Consider the following 16,433-nt stretch of genomic DNA (forward strand, 5'->3'; position numbering starts at 1 on the left):
GTGAAGGTGTTTCAGTGTCAGTGTGGATGGGCATAGAGTCAGTGTGGATGGGCATAGAGTCAGTGTGGATGGGCATAGAGTCAGTGTGGATAGTCTGTGGGAGAGCTGCTCTCTAACGGCCATGTGCTCTGTGTTTCCCTCCCCGTCTCAGGTGTGTCTGGTGGAGTGTGAGGGTAACGTCTCCCCTGCCTTCACTTGGGACATGTGCCGCAAGGCCTCAGCCTCCCCACAGTTACCCTCCCTGCCCATAGGGGGCGCTGCCATGCTGACGCGGGTCCAGAAGGAGGTGGAGGCCATGCTGCCAGAGGAAGAGGAGGAACAGGGGGAAGGGGGGCTGATGTACCCAGTAGCCCTGCAGAGGTTTGACCACGTGGTCCGTGCTCTGGGCATAGACGAGTTGGGCAGTGAGAGCCGGCTAACCGCTGATGTCTACAACTCCCAGCTGCCCCAGGAAATGCAGGAAAGGGACGAGGAAGAGGGGGACGAGGAAGAGGGGGATAACGCGATGGAGAGAGAGCAGGACGGAGCGGCGGGGATAAGTCTGTCGAAGCGCTTCGGGGGGTTCCTGAAGGGAAGGCATGGCTACAGGAAGTTGATGGGCCCCGGGAGGCCCTTGCAGAAGCGCTACGGCGGGTTCATAGGCGTCCGGAAATCTGCCCGCAAGTGGAACAACCAGAAACGGTTCAGTGAGTTCCTGAAGCAATACCTGGGCATGAGCACCCGAGCTAGCAAGTCCTACAACAGCGTCTCCGCTGACATCACCCAACAGAACAAGGTGTAGCAACGCACACGGCAACTGTATCCCTGGCAATGACGCACATGTCGTAACCTAGCAACCCCCAACCCCGCCCTACATATTCAAATCTGTCACCAAGGTGATGATTAAACTTCTGTTCTGAACACAACCCCTCATGAAAATCCACACTGGAGCATTATAGATTCAGTCTTGTATACTGCATTTCCTCATTGATAACAATAACATATTATGAATAAAAGCTAAGAAAATAGTTTAAAAAAAGACCATGTATATAGCTAAATGGTTTATCAGAGAATCACATTGGATTAATATTATAGACACACGAACACACTGTATTTGTTTTGCTGTCTATACTGCATCTGTAATGTAACTTTTCAAACCATGTTTGCCTTCATCAATTATGGCTATTATTATTACATAGGCTAATTCAGTGTAAACTTCATGAATTTAAATGACTTACTAGTGAAGTTTCCATGGATTTCCTGAACCAGTACAGTACATGAGAGGGAGATTGTTTGGTGACTGGGCATGGCACTCTCTTTGTTAGGTTGCCCTCTAGTGGCGAACACAAAAATGACTTTCAGATTTCCAATTGAAAATGCACTAAAATATGTTCATGACTATCTTATATAATATAATATAATATATATTATAACACCATCTCAGTATTAGGTTTGTGGATGGCTTGTAACCTATTCACATCTTCAGAACTATTCTCCAAACTTCAATTTCAACCCTGGCTACTATAATTTGGAGCAAAACATCACAATGAACTGTTACTACTGCGTAAGACTTAAATTATATATCCATGCTCATGTACCAATGATCTGTTGGCAAAACTAATGTTCTGACTTGAGAATCAACCTTGGCATGTGTTTTTTGAAGCAGACGCAGATGTAGCCTAGGTCTATTCACTCAGTTCAAGTGTTAACCAGCATAGTGCATGTTTTGACGGTGTTGGAGGTGGAACTGCGTTGGAGCTGTCAAATCTGTGAGCAACTGCTCTTGCCATCATTGTCACCAAGCCACACCCGCCCCACTAGTGTTAAAAGTTCAGAGAAAGTGTAGGCCATGGTTCCCCAACTGGAGGCCCAACAATTCAAATAAAATAATTGAACATAAAAGACAAAAAACAGCAGCAAATCAGCTCCAAGTGATTTAAATTGAGGAAATCTGTTTCAAACTACTCCCACACATAGATATGTGATCATATACGAATGTAAGAAACGTTATGTTTTAGGCAAACTTCATATCTGTTTGGGCTTCTTGCAGTCTTCAAATGATTTGTAATTATGTTCAGGCCCCCAGACCATCTGCTCAAGAAAAGAAAATCAGCCCTCGATTGAATGTAGTTGATGATCCCTGGTGTAGGCTATAAAGAAATAGTTACTCTTACATTCCAGTGTTCCAACTTGTAACCAAGGCTGCATGGGATTTCTCTTAATGTACAGCCAACAGCAATGTCCGCTTTAGGATGAATGCCAGGAGCCGCTTGTGGAGTTGGCATCTCTGACGCAGTTCCTACCCTACTGTATGTATGAACTGTGGTCTGAGTTATTACGTGAAACCATTTTGTTGTGCAGTATAAAACCTGTAAATAGCAGAAATTTTACATATCAATAAAGATAGTTTACTATTTGTTTTGTGGCTTGTTATGCAGCAAATGATTCGGTGTCTTGAGGTGTTTTGTTCCAGCGTTCTAGAATGTTCACAAGACAATGACATCTTGTATGAATCCCACAATGCTCCATTTATTAAACAAAAAATGTCCACACCAAATGTCTTGTATAATAACAATAAATGTCCTCTCTTGATCAAATAAAATATCTGTATAGATGCAGGCTCACAACTCAACATGGAAAGGTGTATGACTTTACATCTAACTTGAGGCCAAGATTTGAAAAAGGAGAATAAAAACAAGACTACTAGAGACAGGGTTAATTTTTATCAAGCATATTTCAACATCAAAAAGACCAAAACATTCCAGATTCCATATAAAAATAGTGCATCATAATAAAAAAAGTACTTTATTCAGAGGTCATTTCTTTCTCCAGGTACAGTACATACAGGTAACTGCCAAAATAAAGGAAACACCAGTGTTTTATAGGGTGTTGGGCCACCACAAGCAGCCAGAACAGCGTCAATACACCTTGACATAGATTCTACATGTGCCTGGAACTCGGAGGGATGCGGCACCATTCCATCATTTGGTGTTTTGTTGACGGTGGTGGAAAACGCTGTCTCAGGCGATGCTCCAGAATCTCCCATAATTATTAAATTGGGTTCAAATCTGGTGACTGAGACACACACACACACACACACACACACACACACACTCTTTAAACCCTTTATGTGCCTTTAAGACCCCTCTTTCAAAGTCACTGAGATCTCTTCTTCTAGCCATGGTAGCATAAATTATGGGCAACTGGGCATTTTATTCATGACCCTAAGCATGATGGGATGTTCAGTGTTTAACTCAGGAACGACACCTCTGTGGAAGCATCTGATTTCAATATACTTTGTATCTCTCATTTACTCAAGTGTTTCCATTATTTTGGCAGTTAACTATACATAACACAATATATAACCATTTTTGCTTCTGTGGATTCATTGGCTTACTGCAAGGAAACATGAGTTTCAATAAACAAGCATTTTGGGTTTTAACATATGAAACATCTGTTTATGCAAGTTAATTTACAATAAGTGGCAGAGTGACAAGGGTTTAGGGCCACAATGCAGCATATAATTCTAGATAAACCCTTAGCCATGTAAATGTTTTCAGACTCAAATCTTGGCACCATATTTTAGTTCTTATTATTGGCACCACGTGGCACATTCCACATCAAACCTGGAACCTCGATAACATAATTCAGTTAGTGTTTCAGCAGTACTGAGGCTGGTACTGGAGTGTTGGATATCCAAGCATATGGCAAATGTATGGAGATTGATTCCTGACAAAATATATTTATACAAATGGCTTATTTTATTACAACGATGTGAGTAAGAGACCAAAGCTGCCAATGACCTCCATGTTTTAAAGGGAACCAATACTTTCATGCCCTATTCTCTCATAGTGTCTCTTTAATTATAGACTAGTGCTCTGAAATGATATCCGTTAGCATAACCAAAGCCTGTTACGAGGCTATATTATAGACTATTTCTGGTGTAACTAAGAAGACTTTAAGGCATACCAGAAAGGATAGCTACTGTAGCTGCTAACAACAAGGATGAGATACTGGGTCCTTAACTTTAACAGTTGGTTACATCATGCTCAGAGAAGTGAAAATCAATGTGTATGACATCTGATTGGTCTAAAGTATGTGAATTCATTCCTATATCCCACAACATGGTAATTCTTGGCGGAACATTGTATTTAACACACCTTAGAAAAACGACAAGTTGCAAAATATAGACAACATTGCTGGATAATATAACGAAACACAATACAAATTAACATATTCGACATCGCCAAAAAACATGTTTTTGTTCCCTTAAAAAAGCCAAATACATTAAAAAAAGCTACATACATGTTTGCAGGAATAAATGGCTTATGACATCAGACAGGTTGGGCTAATGACTCCCAAATCTGCATTTTACTTCTCCTCCAATCCATTCTCATTGTTTAGGACACAACTTCCTGGTTTACCTGACGCTTGGTAGATCATGAGCAGATGGAATCCGATAGGTCAAGGGGGATTCTCTCAACCAATCCGTGCACTATATGCAATTGACAAGAGCTGGTATAAATGAAACTCAATACTTTTTAACAAATAAATGAGCAAGTTGACTGCAACTCTTCTCTGACATGGTAACAAGCATGCTATTTACAGGACCTACGTATTTAGTGAGGCTTCACCTCTGTCACATAGGGCTAGCTCCCTCCTAGTATCACTTTACGTTCTTCTCCTCGTCATCATTCTCCACTGCATGCACAGACAGGAAGCCAAAGCCTGATGGATCGGTTAACCTTTGTATCATACGGATCTGTTCTTCCCCAGGCGTTTGGAAGTTAGGTTAATTTACAGATCAGATGTTCTGCCTGTCTGGCTCAGGCCCACAATTGGCAACAAAAGCCTTGTTTCCAAGCCAAGTTATGGACGGCATGATGTCATAGATCTATAGACATCCCCTATATAGCTGTTGGGTATAGAAGAGCTGCTGTTTATAAGTTATAGCCAAAGATTTGGAAGAGAGGATCACACGTTCCACTTCCTTTATAGCCCCTCCCTGGGCAGGAAGACAGGGGAACTGAGATGCAAAACTATGCTTCTGGTAAAGGTCATAGGTTACCAGTCATAGGTTATTTAGCTGCCTGCCCCACGCAGAGTTCACCATGAGCACCAACGCACAAGAACCCGAAGTTGTCAAAGACATGAACAAAATACATAAAACTTTTAGTAAAGTGGTAAAAAGTACAAAAAAAAGTTTTTTTAAAGAAAGAAATAAACATCAACGTACATGGTGCTCCACTGGTTGACCCCCCAGATCTTTCCTCAGTCTTCACTCGAAGAGGTGACAGCTCCGGCTTTCTTTCTCTCGCTCTTCATCCCTCTCTTCTATGAGGGGTTCAGTCGAGGAAGCGCTGGCAGGCTTTCTTCCAGCGACAGGCGGTGCACCACTGGTCCCGGTGCTCGATGCCGTACACCTTACGGCACTTCTTCGCCTCGCCGCGGATTCTCCTATAGAGAGAAAAGAGGGTGGGAAAGAGAGGGGGGAGGGGAAGTCAATTTACAGTAAATGTAATGAACGGAAAAGGAGAGAGAGTCATAAGTAAGGAGATTAATAGATAAGAGTGAGGAAAAGACAGAAAAATCAGATCGGCGAGAAGGGAAATTACTGTAGACTCAGATTGACTGAGGCAGATATGAGGCATTAAAATGTTATCAATAATGATACATTAGTAATAGTATAAATATCTCACCTTGCGGACCAGTGGCTGCGTTGGGGAGAGGTGCTGACAGGGTGTGGTCTGATGGGGGAACTGTGCTGCTGCAACCACTGTTCTCCCACACTGACTGACCTCACACGGAACGACGCACCCTGGTGGACAGAGGGGGAAACAGGTGAGAAGCAGTGCATAGAAAAACAACAGAACATACATATTATGACTGCCTTTGTTATGGGTGATGAAGAGCATCATGTCCTTATAAAAGGCTTCTTTTCCACATCTCCTTTACCTCCACTGATGAGAAAGGAACTGCAGATGAGAGGAGACAAGGACAGCCACTATAAATAAGTGTAAACTCAGTTTTTGGTAATTGGTTAGAGACTACTAACTAATCTGTCTAATTTTATACAAATAACCCACACCTGAATTGAACATATGTTGTGCTGAGAAATCTACAACCCTAAAGGAAAATATAAAACAATCTGTAAATATCATTAATACTACAGATGGGAACTGAGCAGTGTAGATCAATCTGGTTCAATGCATTTGTTATGCATGGTTGCTGACAAGTAAACTAATAAAATAAATGACAACATACTGCATTTGATGTTGCCATCTCTCACAATACTGCAAGGTCCAGCAAAACAACACTGGTGAAAGTAAGGAAAATCTTCATCCACTATTTTAGCATTCATGCAATGCGTATTTAGATTATAGTAAACTGAACGATGCATGTTAACTGCTGAAACGGCATCAGCGTTGATTTCTCTTTGTGTGTACTGCTGCAGACTACTGCAGTGGCTTGATCACGCCAGTGTACACGTGTTGTTACAAATAAATTACCAGCAGTTTCTACTACATATCGATAGGTGGCAGTGTTGTAGCACCAGCTAACGAGAGACTATGGGCCAGTGGAGACAAAGGCAGCCAGTTCAGCGATGGAAAGAAAATATGATCAAATCAACAGGGGATTAGCGGGTAAATATCCATGACACTATTGGCAGTATAGAGCAGCTCTGGAGACAGGGCACTAAATCTATCCTAGAAAACAAATGCTATTTTTCCCTGATGGACTGAATTCAATTCCCCAAACACATACTGGCAAAGGCTCGGAATGGGAAATGTTTCTGCAAATATTCCACTTTTAAAAGCAAATATGTCAAAACGCTTGGATATATGGACAATTCTGTGTTGAAAGGGCAAAAATATGTTGAATTCTACCAGCAAAAATAGCATATACCTGGACATAGAGCATGAACAGCAGTTGTACAGTAGATTCTTAACTGAGTGTTTATAAATCAATTATCTACAGGGAATTTCCCTTGAGATTCTCCTATTGGATTCTGCAGTGACGGTTGAGTCCAAGAGCCCCAGGAGTCAGGGTTGTGTTGATTGTCATTTCATTGGTGTAGTCTGTTGTCCAGCTCCTTTACCAACACTTTTCTCTAGGCGCATTTGATTTAGCTCAGCCGGGGTGTGGGATCGGCGGTTTTTGCACATTTGCGACCATTCCTTCAGTCCTAAAGTGCAAACTCTACCCACCCAGTGCTTCAGGCAAGTTTACCTGTCTTGGGTGGAGGGTTGAGGTAGGTGTGGTACAATGGCAGGAGGAGACCGAGACAGGTGGAGCCACCACCTGGACTGGAACCTACAGAGATAAATAAAGTGCGATCAGGTAGGATCATTGATTGCAAAAATATGAAACAATAGGCTATATAACCACATACAAAAACAGAGTTTGCAATAGGTGCTCATAGCATGCTTGTTATATATTTAACTCAAGAAACACATTTGTTTTCCACTTTTCATTCCCGGTATGCAGAACAGAGATAACTTAGACATGAATAGCAGGGAGGGCAGTTGTCCTAGTGCTTACCTGGTAGGAGTGCTCAGAGTGGACCTGCCAGAAGAAGTCTGGGGTGGAGGGGGCAGACTGGCTGAGCTGGGGGCTCACTTCTGTGGGGGAGTCTCCTCCAGCTCCTGGTCCTACGCCAGCGGGAGAGGGGCTGGAGGTGGAGGTGCAGGCCGGCCATGGGGTGCTGGGGGTGGAGACCCCTAGAGGTCGGGTGAGAGGCTGCGGCTCCCGCTGATGGATCTCTGTGTAGTAGAAGTCCTCCTCGCTGCAGGAGCAACGCTCATGCTCACTGACTTGGCTGAGGGAAAACACGTGGATATACAGTGCATAGATTAATGCAACAGTTGTTTTCTTGTGCAACTATTACTGCTAGTAGAAGAGCTGTCACATCATCTGACGATAAAAGTTAAGACTTTATAATGTCAACGGACGCCATTTTTGCACCAAAGATCAGTCTCATCCCTAGACACTTACCCCAGGTGCAGGGTACGGATGTGACGTTTAATCCCAACGACAGACTTCAGAATCTTCCCACAGTTTGGCCACAGACACCTGTAGGCCACCTTCACTGAGTTCTGAGAGGAAACAAGTTCACAGGTAAGCAAGGCTGATGGAACATTAAATCAAGAACAAGTAGCTGATGTGGGGCAGAATTTACTGGCAAGCACATTGCCACAGTGGTCAAAGTCTGTCCCTGTGACTACCCAACTCACCCTGCGTTTCCGTGGTGCTGGCTCGTCAAACAGCACCTGCTCCATGTCCAATCCCTCATCAGGGGGCATGGACAGGCTGTGACCCTCTGTTTCTGTGATTGGTGGAGAGGGAGCTGGGCTTCCGTAGCCATGGTCACAGCTCCAGTAGCCACTACTTCCGCTGTCTGAGAGTTCCCCGCCTCCACACTCCATACCAGCAGAACCTGCTGTACACATACACACATTAGTAACTTATCCAGAAGTCACTTACAGTGCATACATTTTCATACTGGACCCCTATGGGAATCGAACCTACAACCGTGGCGTTGCAAACAATATGCTCTACCAACTGAGACACACACACACACACCTTACTAGTGCTGCAATGGTTGATAAAAATTGGGAGAGAAAAAATATAACCAAGAGCTTATCACTCAATCAATTATTCTGTCAATGAATTACCTGTGACTGTGTCTCTCTGAGGAGGGCTCGGGACCAGAGGGCTGCAGGACAGGCTGGTCAGAACCAGGGCTGCCATCATCTCATCCATAGTCTCCGCACTCCTGTAGCAGGGAGAACGATAAGGTATAGAGAGAGAGACACACACAATGACAGGGGAATGCATACCCTGCTCCAGTTAACACACAAATGACATCCACGCTACACTAACCTCCTGGGCACGTCGATGCAGGAGGACATTTGGTGTGGTCTGCCTGTGCCTTGTGTCGTAGTAGAAGGTGGAGGCGGTACGGTGGGGCAGGTCCATACGTCCTCTAGTTTCCTCAGGACATGCTGTCCCAGGACAGGCAGTAGGACGGCCACCTCATTATCCACATGGTTGTGTTGCTCCACTATCCCTGTGCACTCACGCCCTCCACACAACACATACACCTGAAGAGAGAGGGAGAGGTTAGCGACAGAAGTGTAATTGAGGGAGGAAATAGGAGGGAGTGATATGGATGTACAAGGATGGGGGGAGAGAGACAGAGAGAGTCCTAAACAGAGGAGTACACAGTGGCAGAATACCTGACCCCTGTGACTGACCCAAAATCCTTGACTACGTGCAGACTCAGCGAGCATAGCCTTGCTATTGAGAGGTCGTTATAGGCAGACATGGCTCTCAAGAGAAGACAGGATATGTGCCCATTGTCAACAAAATTGGTGGAAACTGAGCTGCACTTCCTAACCTGTGTGACCACAGACACATATTTCCCTCAGATCACACAGACCCACAAAGAATTAGAGAACTTGACAAGGAATATCCACAAGCGTTTCAAGGTTCATTGTCTTTACTTGCAAACTCCAAAATAAAGGTGTACAGCCATGTAGAAATGGTAGAAAACAGGAGTGATATACCCAACTCAACATGAGGCAGTGTCACATTAATAATGTACCGACTCTGGGTAAAGGTCACAGTCAACACATGTCCATAATAACCATGCTCCCATGAATAGTAATAATACTATACTGCAGTTAAGTACACCACATATTCAGTAGGAATGATTTGTATAGTGTCCACACTATAACAAAATCCAACATTGATAAGCTCCCATATCTGTTTGGCAAAATACCAATGTGCAATCATGGCAGCAAGATTTGTGGCCCGTTGCCATGAGAAGACGGCAACCAATGTTTACTGTTCATTTCTAATAGTTTTTTGTTGACGTTGTTAAATGATCCTCTCACTTTTGTTTATTTTACTTGCTTTGGCAATGTAAACATATTTCCCATGCCAATAAAGCCCCTTTGAATTGAGAGAGAGCAAGAAAGAGCAAGAGAGAGTGTGATAGAGATGTACAACGATTGAGAGAGAGAGAGAGATGTACAATGACAAGTCAAAAAGAACAAGTCAGGGTTAGTGCAAAGATAGGGGGAGCGTAAGAAAGACAGATATAAAAAGACAGACAGCGATACTTCGAGGAAAGAGAAAATTCATTAAAACAATCTGAATTTGAATTAGAGAGTGACAGACAGATTGTCAGTGTTCTCTCAAGCATGACATGGAACATAAGAATGTCTCCCTCACCTTCTGTCCTGGAAGTAGTTTGTTGTTGAACCTGCTGAGATGCTGGGGCCCTGGTGATCCCATGGTTGGGCCCCCCACACCCCCCTCGGGGTCCCCATGACCCCCTGTCTCCAGTGTGCTCTCCATGGAGGGGCAGGAGGTACACACCAACGCCCCTAATGGGGAACGCTTCCCCAGACGACTCTTAGGTAACATGGTTGGCAGTAACACTGTCTGTAGACTCAGAAGATCTATTGGGAACACAGACAGAGACAGACAGACGAAACAGGAGTAGAGTTTGGGTTTAGTTACTGTAGTAGGAGAGTACTGATCCTGCCTCAGAAATCATGCTGTGTTACATTCTGAGAAATGCACTCTGGTTGTCATTGGTATCCATTTTAAAAGATCTTAGAAGTGCGCATGTTACACTTCATCTCTTTTACAGTCAAATGCCATTGCAGGGTCAATGAGGATTGAGAAATTGACCATCTGCTTTCAACACATTACAGAAAAAAATCTGTGTGCTCACTTTGCGATTGTATTTCATGTTTTGAAGCTCTATAAAGTTATTTATTGACAGAGTCATATCCATACAGATGCATGTGTGGATGACAGCTCAGCCATTCTGCCATGAATGTTGATGGATTGATTAAGAGTGTGGGGAGGGCACTCCTGAAAGCTAATCAATTGCAGAATTGGTCTTTATCAGCACTTGAATGAACACCTGTCTTAGATCAAAATCTACCCCCTCCCCACCTAAACGCTCTTGGTTGAAATTGCATCAGATGACCATATCTCCCAACCCTATCCTTGACTATTAGATAAAAACACATCTGACACCAAATCAGTGGGTAGGAGGTGACTTCTTTCTACACCATCTAACTATATACTATGGTGTGTACTGGCTTGGGATCAGCTGGCTTCCGCAGATAGAGTTACAACACAAATATTTACCCATGACCTATTTTGGAGTCCTTCTCTATTTCGGACACTTGAGACATTTTACCAGATGCTCTTATCCAGAGCAACTTACAGTAGTGAGTGCATACATTTGAACTTATTCACACTTGTCCCCTGTGGGAATCAAACCCACAACCCTGGCATTGCAAGCGCCATGCTCTACCACCTGAGGGCCATGCTCTACCACCTGAGGGCCATGCTCTACCACCTGAGGGCCATGCTCTACCACCTGAGGGCCATGCTCTACCACCTGAGGGCCATGCTCTACCACCTGAGGGCCATGCTCTACCACCTGAGCCACAAGGTTTGCCTTGACCTTTACAGAGAGCTCATTGCTGGTTAAACCTCCTACACACAGAGCTAAAGTTAGCTGACATTCAACATCCCAATGGAATGTGTAGGCCTACCTTAAGATACTATTACAAACACAACAGTAGCCTGTGAATAGAATCTTCAAACCAGAAATATATTAATTCCAAAAGAGTGCCCTACTAATGACTCTTCATTTGTTAAAGTTGTTCCAAGTTACATGTTCAAAAATAAACGATTATGACAAAATGCTTTGTATTTACCCTGCACAGGAAATGCGAGAGGCAGGGCTTCAATGATAGTCTCCAATAATTTGAGGTGTGGGATTCTCCAAAAACATTCTCCCAATAATGAATGAACTCTTCTCCTGCAAAGTGATTGTACCTCTAATCCAATGAACTCATTCTACCATCAATCCCCCTGCCGTTCTCACGTCGTCAATAGAAACATTCCAATGGGCATCAGTATATGGACGTCATCACGATAACTGATGCAATTCTGGAAACCAGAGAGCAAGACACAGTGAGTCACCCCTTCTAGAAAATATAGAAGAACAATTTACAGTTGGGAAAGATTTAGGGTGGACCAGATTTGCTCTGTTGAGTGGTCACGGTCCATCATATCCTGTAATACCGATTAAAAACACATCAAAGAGAGAAGGGAAGAAGTGTGTGTGTGTGCATAAGCAACAACAATGCCACCAGAGAAGCCAAAAGGCTGAGTATTAAAGAGAGAAGGGGGAGGTAAGGTTCTCTCCATCCCCTCCTTGATTCCAGTAATGTTTGACTCACTGGTGTAATGATGAACCAACCTGATGGTAACAGAATTTCCTTTGATTTCACAACATTGGCCCTCTGTAACAGTAGCTCGCTGCTGTACGTAGAGGCATACAATAGTCACCAGCCACAGGTGGCACTGTAACTCTATACCAGGAATACAGGGGAAAAGAACACGTCTTATAAGGGGAAAAGGGATACCTCGTCAGTTTCACAACTGAATGCAATTCAGATGAACCATCAAACAGGAAAAGCGTCAATACAGGACTAAGATTGAATCCTACTACACCGGCGCTGACGGATATGGTAGGGCTTGCAAACTATTACAGACTACAAAGAGAAACCCAGCCTCGAGCCTACCAGATGGGCTAAATGCCTTTAATGCTGGCGTTGAGGCAAGCAACACTGAAGCATGCACGAGAGCAAAAGCTGTTCTGGGTGACTGTGGGATCACACTCTCCGTAGCCGATGTGAGCAGGTCAACATTCACAAGGCGGGGCCTTAAAACAGGTCAACATTCACAAGGCGGGGCCAGACGGATTATCAGGATGTTTACTCAAAGCATGCGCGGACCAACTGGCAAGTGTCTTCACTGACATTTTCAACCTCTCCCCGGCCGAGTCTGTAATACCCACACATGTCAAGCAGACCATCATAGTCCCTGTGCCCAAGAAAGCGAAGGTAACCTTCCTAAATGACTACTACTCAGTAGCACTCACGTCTGTATCCATGAAGTGCTTTAAAAGGCTGGTCTTGGCTCACATCAACACCATCATCCCGGAATCACTAGACTCACACAAACTCACATACCGCCCCAACAGATGATGCAACCTCAATCGCACTCCATACATACCACCATTTCCCACCTGGACAAAAGGAACACCTATGTGAGAATGCTGTTCATTGACTACAGCTCAGTGTAACACCATCCTGCCCACAAAGCTCATCACTAAGCTAAGGACCCTGGGACTAAACACCTCCCTCTGCAACTGGATCGCTGCACAACTATTTACAGGTCTCTGCAGATGTTTATCGGGTTCAAGTTCGGGCTGGACCACTCAAGAACATTCAGAGATTTGTGCCAAAGCCACTCCTGCGTTGTCTTGGCTGTGTGCTTAGGGTCATTGTCCTGTATGAAGGTGAACCGTCGCACCAGTCTGAGGTCCTGAGTGCTCTGGAGCAGGTTCATCAAATATCTCCATACTTTGCTCTGTTCACCTTTTCTTCGATCCGACTAATCTCCCAGTCCCTGCCTCTGAAAAACATCCCCACAGCACGATGCTGATACCACCATGCTTCACCGTTGGGATGGTGCCAGATTTCCTCCAGATGTGAAGCTTGGCATTCAGGCCAAAGAGTTCACGCTTGGTTTCATCAGACCAGAGAATCTTGTTTCTCATGGTCAGAGTCCTTTAGGTGCCTTTTGGCAAACTCTAAGCGGGCTGTCATGTGCCTTTTACTGACACGTGTGTGCCTTTCCAAATCATGTCCAATCAATTGAATTTACCCCAGGTGGACTCCAATGAAGTTGTAGAAACATTGTGGATGACCAATGGAAACAGGATGCACTTGAGCTCAATTTTGAGTCTCATAACAAATGGTCTGAATACTTATGTAAATAAGACGTATTGTTTTGTTGTTGACATTTCTAAATACCTATTTTGGGTTTGTCATTACAGGGTATTGTGTGTAGATGGATTAAAATAAATAAAAAGTTATTTTAGAATAAGGCTGTAACGTAACAAAATGTGGAAAAAGTCAAGGGGTCTGAATACTTTCCAAAATGCACTGTATTTTTAACGCATGCCTTTTATTCTCCTCCATAAGTAAAAGCAAGAAATGCATCACCTATGCCTCTTCTGCCATTCATTCCTATATAGCACCACATTGGAGGTGTCATAATACCCATAAAACCTAGTGGTCAAACAGGGAAGTGGTTCTAATCATTTTCCCACCATTATTTTTTCCCATAGGAGATTTTAGAAACACATCAAATAATTTTGTATAGGCTTACCCAAAACGTGCTGTTTTGATAACCATGTAAATCTCTCTCGGACAAGGTGACAAATATTTGACTGCATTTACTCAGATTCAAAAATGCTAATTAGGTCAAAATAGACATCATGCAAAACTACAAATCCCTGCAAGCTCCTGCACCTCATCTCTAGCTGACACATTTGCTAACAGGTATTGTGTCTATTTAAAACTTGCACAAGACTGTTCACAGAATTGTCAATTTAAAGAAATCTAGGCAATGTATCTATTACTACATTTAGCGAACATTCGAGAGGGGGGGGGGGGGGGGGGGTAAATATTGATCAAAATCACATTGTCCTAGAGATTTACACGGTTATCAAAACATCACGCAAGGGTAATTCTACACAAAACACAGCCCTTGTTTTAAGTGTTTCTAAAATCCACTATGGGAAATATGAATGGTGGGAAAACGATTGGAACCATTTCCCTGTTTGACCACTAGGTTATGGGTATTATGACTCACTGTGGTACTCGAAGACTGGTTTGGATTTCTCCCTGACCAAAATAGCTGCCATTCTCAGAACATTCTAGAACTTGAGGGTCTATGACATAGCTGTCCACCCCCTTATCGGTAGAAATTAGTATAACCACGCATGCCCGCACCAAAACTGTCAATTTCTCTTACCAAAAATAGACCATGAAAACACCATCATTGCAGTAAAATTATCACTACGATACTTAATGTAGATGATTTAGTGTAATGCATAATACATTTTTAATTCGTTTGATTTTATAAATTTTGTATCTTATGTTTACTGGTTTCCCAATAATAGGATAATGTTGGATGTTATTTTAAACTAAATTAGTTCTATAAGGTTGTCACAAAAGATCTATGCACACAAGATATTTTAGGATGCAAAACATCACGTTTACAGCCTATATTCTGCAGCTCATGCTTTGTAATAAAAATGTAATAAGGCATTGATTGCTTCATTGAACAATTACTGATAGCCCACAAATAACAAGCGTCTGCATTGACTGGGTCCTAATATTATTTGCAACTTCACAGTTGATAAACATGGTCATATAAAACGTAGCCTCAATGCATTTTGCAGCGATAAGAACATGTTTTCTTCCCCTTCATGTTTACAATACAAATATGCACTTAAAATCCAAACCTTATATACTGCATAAGGAATCTACTAACATGTTGAAAAGCATGCATCCCAAACAGCACTTTTCCTTGAGAAAACCCTCCCAAAGTTTCAATGGGTACAGTGCACTTACCTCTGCCAATATTCAACACACCAGCTTCCTTAAAGCTCGCTTTAACCGGCTGTAACTTGAAATGCTGTTTTCCCTGCCTGAAAAAGGGTTGTATGCTGGTTATATCCAAACCCGGTATGGATTAAGGGGCAGGATTGGAATTGAGCTTTTCTTCTGCGAAAACATTATCAAGTAAATACCATACATACACGGTACTCGGACGTAAATAACCGTCTACTTTACATATTTGACTCAACTGAATAGATACATCAGTGGCTGTTAAACAGTTTTAGCGTGATATAGCTGTAGGTGTCGAGTTTTGTTAAAAAGGAATGAAATACACGTCCGGGTTTTCTTTAATCTGTTTTCAGCGGGTTTTCAGGTCTTGTAGTAAACAAGATAACCATGTGGTAAGGATGTCAGCGTTCATTGGTCAAACCCTGTTTTTCTAGACACACGCCCCACAAAGCTCACTTGTTTACAGTAGCTTGGATTTGGGCTTGTTTGAGTGGAGCTCACAATGGACGTACAGTAACTCAACTAGGTTACATTGTTGTATGCATGCTGCAGAAAGCAAACAGCTACATTGAAAGTTGCAACGTTGCTCATCATTTCAGTGCAAGTTTAGAACTTTGTCACGTTGCTTCAGTGAAAGTTTGTCATAGGCTACGATAGGGAATTTGGTGAAGTTCCAAATTAATTATTATAATAAATGTTATATACTGTTAGTTCTATTAGGTCTATTTTTTGCCATTTCATACCCATCTGCAACATTAACAATATTGCTACTGTAATGTCACAGCTCCATTCCTAATCTCACAATTAATCAGCGTTTGACTAAACCAGTCAGATGAGATTCGCTGTGTGACTTACACAGGAGCCTATGTAATCCACACTGCCTTTGTTTACACTAATTATAAGGTGTTGGCTCTCCTTTTCTTGAGGTGA

At 42.9% G+C, this 16,433-nt stretch overlaps 2 protein-coding genes across 17 annotated transcripts in view; one reads left to right on the plus strand and one right to left on the minus strand.

The window, feature by feature from the left end:
• LOC110498105 (prepronociceptin) overlaps positions 1-2,424 on the plus strand; it is a 38,007-nt gene extending 35,583 nt beyond the window's left edge. Inside the window, exon 3 of the mRNA XM_036955070.2 lies at positions 152-2,424. Within this exon, the coding sequence (XP_036810965.1) occupies positions 152-781 (630 nt within the window). The 3' untranslated portion in view covers positions 782-2,424. The remainder of the gene's footprint in view (positions 1-151) is intronic.
• A 263-nt stretch (positions 2,425-2,687) lies between these two features.
• Positions 2,688-15,926, minus strand: LOC110498103 (zinc finger protein 395). Of its 16 annotated transcripts, none has more exons than XM_090209656.1 (11): positions 15,507-15,877; positions 11,851-11,964; positions 10,219-10,448; positions 8,863-9,083; positions 8,655-8,755; positions 8,214-8,416; positions 7,975-8,075; positions 7,522-7,798; positions 7,210-7,293; positions 5,679-5,797; positions 2,688-5,436 (listed from the first exon to the last, which is right to left on the minus strand). In XM_090209656.1, exons 3-11 carry the CDS (start codon positions 10,411-10,413, stop codon positions 5,325-5,327), a joined length of 1,413 nt encoding a protein of 470 aa, XP_090065782.1. In that variant the 5' UTR covers positions 10,414-10,448; positions 11,851-11,964; positions 15,507-15,877; the 3' UTR covers positions 2,688-5,324. The 16 variants fall into 16 exon arrangements, with proteins under 16 accessions (XP_090065782.1, XP_021430365.3, XP_021430364.3 ...); XM_021574690.3 differs by having other exon boundaries at positions 8,214-8,419; XM_021574689.3 differs by having other exon boundaries at positions 8,214-8,419; positions 11,730-11,964; positions 15,507-15,844.
• Between the last annotated feature and the right edge of the window lie 507 nt (positions 15,927-16,433).

This window comes from Oncorhynchus mykiss, chromosome 19 (genome assembly GCF_057628025.1).
Source record: "Oncorhynchus mykiss isolate SJ-2025 chromosome 19, ASM5762802v1, whole genome shotgun sequence".
Classification (NCBI taxonomy): Eukaryota; Metazoa; Chordata; class Actinopteri; order Salmoniformes; family Salmonidae; genus Oncorhynchus; species Oncorhynchus mykiss.